Here is a 9,415-nt window from a genome sequence, read left to right as displayed (position 1 = left end):
CCTCCAAATTAAGACTATTCAAATTGATACAAGGAAGACGACTTCCCTATTTTTTCAAGCTAAGAACAACTCTCAGTAATAGGAAGAAAACACTGCTCTGGTAGTTATAGATACAAACCTCAAAACAAATTGCAAGCATGTTCGCATCAAAGAGAGAAATCAAATTACTAAGGATGAACCCAAGATATAAGGACACGACCTGGTAGAGGTCTATCTTTGAGTTAGCACAGATTGGCAACTTATAGAACAAAGGCTCTGGTCAATAAACGGGTTTCGACAATTGCCCCTCAACAACCCCAAGGGGCCACATCAGTATATTGTATAAGAATTGTCAAGGGCTGGGGCTACCTTGACAATTCAACCATTAAAGATCCTGGGTGTCCAGTTTAGACCCTCACTAATTTGCCTGCTTGAAACACAAGCTAGAGAAAATAATTTTGAAGAAATCAGAGTATTTAATTTGTGTTTTTCACTTTTGGAGAATATCGGTCTTGTTAGAGGGGTGGTAGTTTTTCCAAGCAAAAAGGTGGATTTGCACTTTACTGAATTCCCATCTTTTCTTTTCTTTTTCTTTTTGGGATAGGCAATGCTCTTTTCATAACCTTTTTGGAAAGTGGAGGCTCTCATTTATTGATGTTTGCCAATAATTAGTGAAAGAAGAAATCTTTGCTCTCTTATAGCTAATGGCTCTCGAAATTTGAACAAACCATGGCTATGCATGGGGGGTGATTTCAATGACATCTCCTTTGCAACAAAGAAAGAAGGTGGCAGAGATAGACAAAGGCTCAAAACCACAACTTTTAATGAATTCCTCTATCAATGCAAGTTTATAGACTAGGAAGCACGGGTGCGGGTACGGATATGGGTGCGGGTACGATACGGGGTACGCCAGTACGTCAAATTCTTAAAAAATTAGGGTTAGGGTTAGGGTTAGGGTTAGGGTTAGGGTACGTCAATTTTTTTTTATTATTATTTAAATATATAGCTAAACATCCAACATACAAATCAAAATTTCAATATCAAAACTAAAAGGAGAACATCTTGTCCAAAACGCTATGTAAGTCTTTTTTTTTTTCTTTTTTGATTGCCTAAAATAGGATGCAAAAGAGAGCATAACCATGTTCATGGGTAAAGGGTGTTGAAAACAAATTACTTGATGATTTTCGAAGTTGAAAGAAGAATAATAAAGGCTGCAACAAATTCTCGCAGTTGCAAAAAAAAAAAAAATCACCCTTCCATACCCAAAACATACCCATGACGTACCCAAACGTATTTGCTGTACCCAGCATGTATTCGGCGTATCCGGTACGCATACCGCCGTACCAGTACGCATACCCACACCCGGTAAGTACCCGATACTCGTACACCATTTTTGGAGTACCCGTGCTTCATAGTTTATAGATATGAGGAATAAAGGCTACAGTTTCACTTCGTCAAAAAACATAATATGAAACATCAAGGAAAATTAAAAAATATAAAATAAAAAAACATTTGTTGCTAAGTAACTAGCAGATCATAGTTAGGAATGCATTAGATTTTACATAGCAAAATTCAAAGTAAACTATATGATCTTCTCAAAGTACCCAAGTCACAAAACCACCCAAGTTATATATACTCATCACAATGCCAAAGGAAAATTTACTGAGAAATAATAGCATAAAAAAGAATTAGAGACTCTCCACAATAGTACAATATTCAACTAGTATATCTAACCAATCAACATATATACATGAGAAGAAAGCAATACATTTCAACACTAAGAGGTATTGACAATATGTGGAAAGGCAATCCATCTATATTAATTTAACCATTATTCTACTTTTACGTTCTTCCTCATTTCTTTTAGTTGATCCCCTAATCCTGCAACAACCCTATAAAAGGAGTCAACCTATGTGAGATATTGAAAATGTCAACGTGCTAGGATCTAAATATGAATTCCCCTCTTGACGTTATTACACACACAAAAATACTTTTGACAACAATATGACCCAATATATTAAATTGATATCCTGACTTGAATATGAGAACAACAGTGCATTCAGGAAAAAGAATATTGATGCAAAGTTGCTGTTTATATGCAGCACAAAAATCCAACACAAAGTATCTAAGAACAACAAAATGACAAACTATAACCATTAAGTGCGGCAAACTATAACGATTAAAGTACTACAAGGGGGGATAATCATCTTGCCTTTCTCTTCTCTCACCCCAATGCTTCCTTGTTGGCAACCCCTTCAAGAGAAATTGGGACGCACATGTGATTTCTAGACTCCGTCAGCTACATCTAGTGCAACTAAGCTCTCCATATAAGTGTTAACATAAAATGACTCACCATGGAGTCCCAGATGCTTGATTTGGCGGCTTTTTGTATCACATGAAACCAACTCCCTCGGGGCCCCGGTAATCCATCTTGAACCATTAAGACATTGCCATTCGTCCTAGAACCCAATACCGTCAACCATTTTTGCTTCCCAATCATTCTGCATCCTTTAGTCCATGACTCTATGACACCATATTCTTCCATTACCCATACATGGTTAGTCCCAATTGTTTTCACAAAAGTAAAAACAGCTTCATAGAGGATTACAGCAAGTGACTTGCCCAATACTGTAATAGACCCATCTGTTCGGAGAATCACATCAATTTGATGGTTTGGCAAAGCTATCTCCCTAAACACCTCATCGACTATGTCAAATGCCAGAATGCAAATACAATCCTTTCTTAGATTAAATACAACCCAATGAGCAGCCCCATTCACAAACGCAGGCAAGGAATCAAAACCATAAAGTTCATAACATAAATCATCAATACAAACGGATCTCCAAGAACCCATGCTAAGCGCAAAAAGGTCCACCCTATGCACAACATAGCGGCGATGGTTATCCTTTGCACCCACAATTTTCACCACTTTGTAGTCATTACTCATGTGGTCGAACCGAAATCCAAAATCAAACCGAAGCAAGCGACAAGCCTTGGTTACAGAAAAACTAGACTTGGGAAGTTTCATGAATCTCCTAATTGATGGGTTCCATAGAACAGCACAGTCTGAGCCATAATAATCCGATAAGCACAACAACCCATCACATGAATCAACAATCTTGTCGTAGTTTTGAAATGGGTATTCAAGTTTCACAAACTCATCGCCAAATGCCTCGTCATCAGTAAATGACAAGCAGCGATCTCGATTCTCATAGTTGAACTTGATGAGTAGTTTGTGATTATGGTTTGATTTAGTTCAATTGAGGTGTGCAGTGATGAAACTTGGGTTGGTGATTAAGGAGTACCAAGATTTTCACACTGACCTGAATCGAAGCAGAGATTTCATGGGTAGTCTAGCAAGGATTTCGATCAAGACATCCTCAGGTATGCAAGCGTTCGACATTGATTTCTTCGTCGTCGTTGTCATTTTTCTTCTCTTTCTTCTGAACTTGTTCGGCGTCGTTGTCGTAGTCTTGTGTTTGATTTTGGTGAAAAGGGGAAAGAAAAATAGAAGTGAAGACATGTTAAGAATTGGAGGATTTTTTTTTTTTTTTTAAATTAAAAAAAAGAAATAAAAATTAAGTTTATCAATTTGAACTTTAATTTTTTTTTTCAACTTAAACTATCTACTTATTTTTTCTTAAGTAAAACTGATAGAAAAAAGTTTGATATTTTAACCATTAAACTAATATAATATGTCTAAAATACTTTTTTTTTTCCAGTTTAATAGTTAAGATATTATTTTTTATCGATTTTATTTAACAAAAATAGACAAATGATTTACATTAAAAATGATTCAAAATATTAAAATTTAAATTAACAAAATTAAAAAATGATTTATATAAATCAAGAAATGATTTGTTAAAATATATTTCGCTTTAAGAGTCAAACTCTAATTATTTATTTCTTTTAATTTCCCAAAATAAACGTTAGTAGGATGTTTTTAAAATAAAATGTTGATTTAATTCTTATCCAAATAAATTATAGAAACAGTTTTGAACCCAAGAAAAAAAAAATTAACAAGTAATATTTTTAAGCAGAAATTACTCATGCTCAAAAACCAATTCGAAAATCCAAACCAAACTGGGCGCAGATTCTCATTCTGCGATTCAATAAATTCTACAGTGCAATAGGGAGTCCTAAAACTAAAGCCTCATTTGGTAAAATTGTGAAAAAAGGATTATAAATTATAACTTAACAGATTATGACTTATAGCTGTGAATATAAATTGTTAACCTGTTTGGTGCAGCTGTGAGATTATGTGAATATAAACTGTTAACCTGTTTGGTGCAACTGTAAGATTATAAATTTAAGCAGCTGCGTAGTGTTTGGTTAATAAGCAGTAAAATAACTTTTTATTACGTAATTACCCTTTTTGCCCCTTATATGATATAAAAATAATTATTTTGTCATTTTTTTCAATTTTAATTTAAAAAAATTATTTCATTAATAAAAATTAGTATAATTAGTATTACAAAAATTATCATTTCATTTATAGTATCAATTAGTATAAAATTATTTTATTTTTTCATTGTAAATTAATTAGTATCAATTAATGGCTTAATTAGCATCAATTAATACTAAAATTATTAATAGTATCAATTTAGTATAATTTTTTTTCATTTTTTCCATTATAGATTAATTAGTGTCAATTAACGGCTTAATAAGCATCAATTAATACTAAAATTATTAATAGTACCAATTAGTATACATTTTTTTTCATTTTTTCATTATAAATTAATTAGTGTCAATTAATGGCCTAATTAGCATCAATTAATACTAAAATTATTAATAGTATCAATTAGTATAAATTTTTTTCATTTTTTCATTATAAATTAATTAGTGTCAATTAATGGCCTAATTAGCATCAATTAATACTAAAATTATTAATAGTATCAATTAGTATAATTTTTTTTTTCATTTTTTCATTATAAATTAATTACTGTCAATTAATGGCTTAATTAGCATCAATTATTATTTTTTTATTAAAAAAACACTGAAAACCTCCACACACACACACACACACAAAAAAAAAAAAAAACCCTAGCTTCGACGGGACAGCAGCGACAAACCAGCGCTAGGGTTTCAGATTGATCCAAAGAGAGAGAGCTGTTGTCACGCCGGCAACCCCTTCTTTTCCTCCTCTTCCTTCTCATCTCACCGCCAGCGTCAATCGCGAAGAGGGAGAGAGAGCTAGGGTTCACGCTGTCGATCGTGATGGTTCAAATCGCGATGGTTCAAACCGCGATGGTTCAGATTGCGATAGTTCAGATCGCGATGGTTCAAATCGCGATGAAGAGTGATCGGAGAACACCGGAGAGAGAGAAGAGAGACAGAGCTTTGGTTGCCGGAAATCGACATGTTCATCGGAAATCACCCTGGTTCGCCGGAAATTGCCTCTCTCGTTTGTGTGAGAGAGAAAGAAATGAGTGTTCTTGGTTTATATACATGGCACACTTGTAATTAGCATCAATTGGGAAGGGCATTTAAGACATTTTATGCCCTCCAATTCAGCTTGCCACATCAGCTCAAATTCTTTAGCACCCCCGGAGCTGCTTACAAATTTAAGCTGAAAATAGCTTAATCAAAGCTATAATCTATCCCTTTAAGTTTTACCAAACACACCAAAATAACTTAATTTAGGAATGGTTTGGGATGTTCTAAATAAGTACACTTTTTAACTTTTTATGAAATATGGGTTGGGTTTGAAGTGATGTGGTAGAAAGATGATGTAACTTAAATAAGATGATGTGACTTAAATAGGATAGTGACTTTTTGACCTTTTTAGTACATGACAAACAAGGCCTTAAGCTAAAAGTTTATTTAAGCTGCTTTCTACCAAACAAGCACTAAGTTAGTGTTACCAAATTTGTGCATCATTGACCTCTCTCCTAATGGTTTTATAGAGGAATTACCAATCAAAATTGGAATGCAATGAAATTTTTTGACGAGAACCAGATGAAATATATGAAGGCTACTATAAGGGAAGACCATGTGTTGGCAGAAAGCTATTTCTACTCAATGACAATACAAACAAAGGTGTAAGTACAGTGTACAATGAGATCCTGAATATTTTCAATGCCATTGATCTGTAAAGCAACAAATTTAAAGGGGAGATTCCAGAATCTATTAAAAACCTGAAGGGGCTCCAACTGCCCAACCTTTCCAACAATGATACAAGTGATCAAATCCCAACATGCTTGGGGAAGCTAACAAACCTTGAATTGTTGGACCTTTCTCAAAACAAGTTGTTGACAACTAGCACTTCTTACTTTCCTTGCTTTCTTAAATGTTTCAAATAACGATCTCACTGGACGCAATCCACAAGGGAAGCAATTTAACATTTGAGAACCATTCCTCTGAGTGGAATCCAGGATTGTGCAAAGATCCTTTGTCAAGGAAATGTGGAATGTCAGAGGCACCACAATCATCACCACCATTGAACTCAAAACAAGATAATGATTCGGTGTTCAAAAGTACAGTTGATTGGATTGTCATATGCATGGGATATGTGAGTGGAATAGTGATCAGGACGGTTATTTATTAGGCACACATGGACCACAAGGTATTATGAATGGTTCATAAAGACCTTTGGAAGGAAACAACAGAAGCGGAGAAAGGAGAAAAGAAGGCGACAAGGAAACTAAAGTCGATTAGGCAATATCGTGATAAGTTTTATATTGTTAGGTAAGTTTTCAGCAATATTGAACTGTATATACAATGCTTTTGTGATCTATTTTAGATTAATTAATGTGACTAGCTTATATTTATAGCAAAGGCAACCAAAACATTACCTGAATAATGCACGCAAAAGTAGTTTTGCAAAAAAATTCCAGTAAGTCGAGTAACTTGTACAGGCATTGTTATTAATTTTTCTTCTTCATCGAAGGATTGTAGGTATTTTTTGGACTAACTTGAACCCTAAAAAACCCCTAAGCTTGTCTCTATCATCTCTAACAAAATTTTATCAAAAATCGGCCATTTTATTTTCTCTGTGTTTATTTTATTGTCTTTGTATTCCCCTATCTCCCTTACCTTTGTCGTATCAACAAGGACAGAGGAGTTGATGCGCGCAAGAAAGGAGTTGCATGAGGAAGGAATCAAATATATTTGGGAACTTAGGATTTTTAGAAATTAATATGGTATTAGGTTATGATGCTTTCCTAATAAAGTAGCTTTTTTTATCCCTCAAAAAATATAAAAAAAAAAAATCATATTAGGTTATTATTAAAGATTTTATTAATATTTGGCTTCCTATCTATCAATATTTATTTTCCTATTTGATTACGCGCCTCTTTGTCTTATAAATCAAGAGTGAGGCCACTTTTCTCCTTATCCTTTCTGCATAGTTAAATGAGTAGCTATGTTAGTTTGTTTCTTGACCACTTAGAAAGACAATATTTCTTTGTATGTTTTCTATAGGGATTATTATGAAATTGAGAGATTGTTGAACAAAGACAAGTTTTCTGCATGTTAGCATGTCATGAAGTAGACATGTTCTTTGAGCTATGATTAGTTTCCATATGGCTTCAAGGTTGTGTTTGAACATTTTGGGTATATAATTGTAGAAACATTTTTCGAAATTATGATTGCCTGCTTCATAATCTTTCACAAGTTATTTTCCGAACAGATACTATACATCAGAAGAAGGCAGTACATGACAACCTATAATTATGGACAATATGTGAAAAGGCAATCATCCACACATGAACCTACCATTTATTCTGTTTGTAAGCTGTTCCTCCTTTCTTGTAGTTGATCCCATGATCCAGCAACAACTCTGTAAAAGTAGTCAACCCAAATGAGATATAAAAAATGTAAGGTGTTATGAGCAGAATATCAGTAGCACAATCAATAGCACAATCACCATTTATTCTTCCTAAAACCCACTACTCTCGAAAATTCTTCCTCTAGAATTATTGTGAATTATTTAGTCCATGACTCCACGACACCATATTCTTCCACTACCCATATGTGGAAAGTCTTACAGTAAGTATTAAACGCCACAACCATCAAAATCGCTAAATTACGAACAAACGCAAACCAATGAACAGCCCCACTCACAAACACAAAGGGTGCACGATAAAATCTATCATAACAAAAATCAGCAACACAAATGGATGGGTTCCATAGAACAACAAGCCCATTAAGCACAAATTGATGGGTTCCATAGAAGCATATTGAATTGAATTGAATGGGCATAAAAAAAGATTCCATTAAGCACAACAAGCCCATTATATGAACCCACAATGTCTAATGATTTCTCGGAGTTGTGAAATGGGGATTGAAGAAGCTCCACATACTCATCATCGTTAAAGGAGTACCAGGATTTGGAGACTGACCAGAATCGAAGCAGAGACTTCGCGGGCTGTCTTGCAGTCCGACATTCCTTTGTTTTCTTCCTTCTCTCTTCTAAGCTTCTTGCACAGTCGTTGAGAGAAGATTGATACCTAAAAATGTTTGGTTTAATTTTGAGAATTTTTTTTCTGAATTAATTTTTTTTAAAATTAATTTGATAAAAATATATTTTAAAACTTTTGAAAATTATTTCTATGCTAAAAAAAAATTAAAATTATAGTATTTTTTATTTTTTATTTGTTTATCCAAACTAATTGTTAATTTTAAAAAAATTAAAAACATATTTTGAAAACAAACGAAACAGAGTTAAAGAGTTGTTGTCCATGTATTTTATTTATTTATTTTTTTATTTTTTTTGTTCTCATCTTAAATTTATTTATTTTTTTTGTCTCATCTAAAATTTTTACTGAGATTTTATTATCAGCAAATAATAGGGATTTACAATTTTAAACTTACTGGTAAATAGTCACGTGCTGTTATCTATTAACTTTTTGAATTAAAATTAGATAATAGTACTTTTTTTATTATTGAAATTAGAGATAATTACATATGAATGATTTTAAATTTCTTCCACTTTGTCTCACAATAGCGGTTTTTGGGAACCACTTTTCGAAGCTATTTTAGCCTCTGAAAAAAAAAAAAAAAAAAAACTTTCACCTAACTTGTTTTCACTTTTCAAAAAATACTATTTAAAAAACTTTACTTTCTTATTTTTGGTATTTTTTTATTTTTACTGAATTTTTTTAATATTTTAAGCAATTTTTTTACTTTTTAGACACACGGTAACATAAATACACCTAAAAAGTAAAAATATTGTAAAAAAAATCTTTTAAAAATTCATTAAATACCAAAAATATAAAAAAAATACAAGAATTCAATACATTTTTATATTTTTTATGTATTTATTAATTTTTTAAAATATTTTTTCACAATTTTTTTACTTTTTAAATACATCTAAGTAAGGTGCATCTAAAAAAGTAAAAAAAAATGTTTAAAATTTAAAAAATATTCACTTTTTGTTGAACGGCAAAGAAAATATTTATTGATGAATAAAGAGGAGCTTCAGAATACATCAATA

General features: G+C 32.6%; 1 protein-coding gene and 1 long non-coding RNA gene across 2 annotated transcripts; both read right to left on the bottom strand.

Annotated features, from left to right (window-relative positions):
• Positions 1–1,810: 1,810 nt before the first annotated feature.
• LOC145796169 (F-box/kelch-repeat protein At3g06240-like) lies at positions 1,811–3,382 on the bottom strand. Its single transcript, XM_082881203.1, has 5 exons — positions 3,299–3,382; positions 2,333–3,199; positions 2,208–2,278; positions 1,971–2,104; positions 1,811–1,860 (listed from the first exon to the last, which is right to left on the bottom strand). Exons 1-5 carry the CDS (start codon positions 3,380–3,382, stop codon positions 1,811–1,813), a joined length of 1,206 nt encoding a protein of 401 aa, XP_082737329.1.
• Positions 3,383–5,735: 2,353 nt separating this feature from the next.
• On the bottom strand, positions 5,736–8,396 carry LOC145795369 (uncharacterized). Its single transcript, XR_014336168.1, has 3 exons — positions 8,322–8,396; positions 7,696–7,759; positions 5,736–6,368 (listed from the first exon to the last, which is right to left on the bottom strand). It is a non-coding gene; the product is annotated as an uncharacterized LOC145795369 (long non-coding RNA).
• Positions 8,397–9,415: the final 1,019 nt, after the last annotated feature.

Source organism: Camellia sinensis, chromosome 7 (assembly GCF_055761805.1).
Source record: "Camellia sinensis isolate YWXY chromosome 7, ASM5576180v1, whole genome shotgun sequence".
NCBI lineage: Eukaryota > Viridiplantae > Streptophyta > Magnoliopsida > Ericales > Theaceae > Camellia > Camellia sinensis.
This window is presented reverse-complemented; position numbering and strand designations above follow the sequence as displayed.

Excerpts from the sequence above, each read along its gene's own strand:
- LOC145796169 (XM_082881203.1), bottom strand. The coding sequence starts at position 3,382 with ATGTCGAACGCTTGCATACCTGAGGATGTCTTGATCGAAATCCTTGCT. Across the intron at positions 3,200-3,298 it reads CTCTGCTTCGATTCAGGTCA|TTCAACTATGAGAATCGAGA; the intron begins GTGTGAAAATCT and ends CTACTCATCAAG. Across the intron at positions 2,105-2,207 it reads GCCAACAAGGAAGCATTGGG|ATACTTTGTGTTGGATTTTT; the intron begins GTGAGAGAAGAG and ends TGTTGTTCTTAG.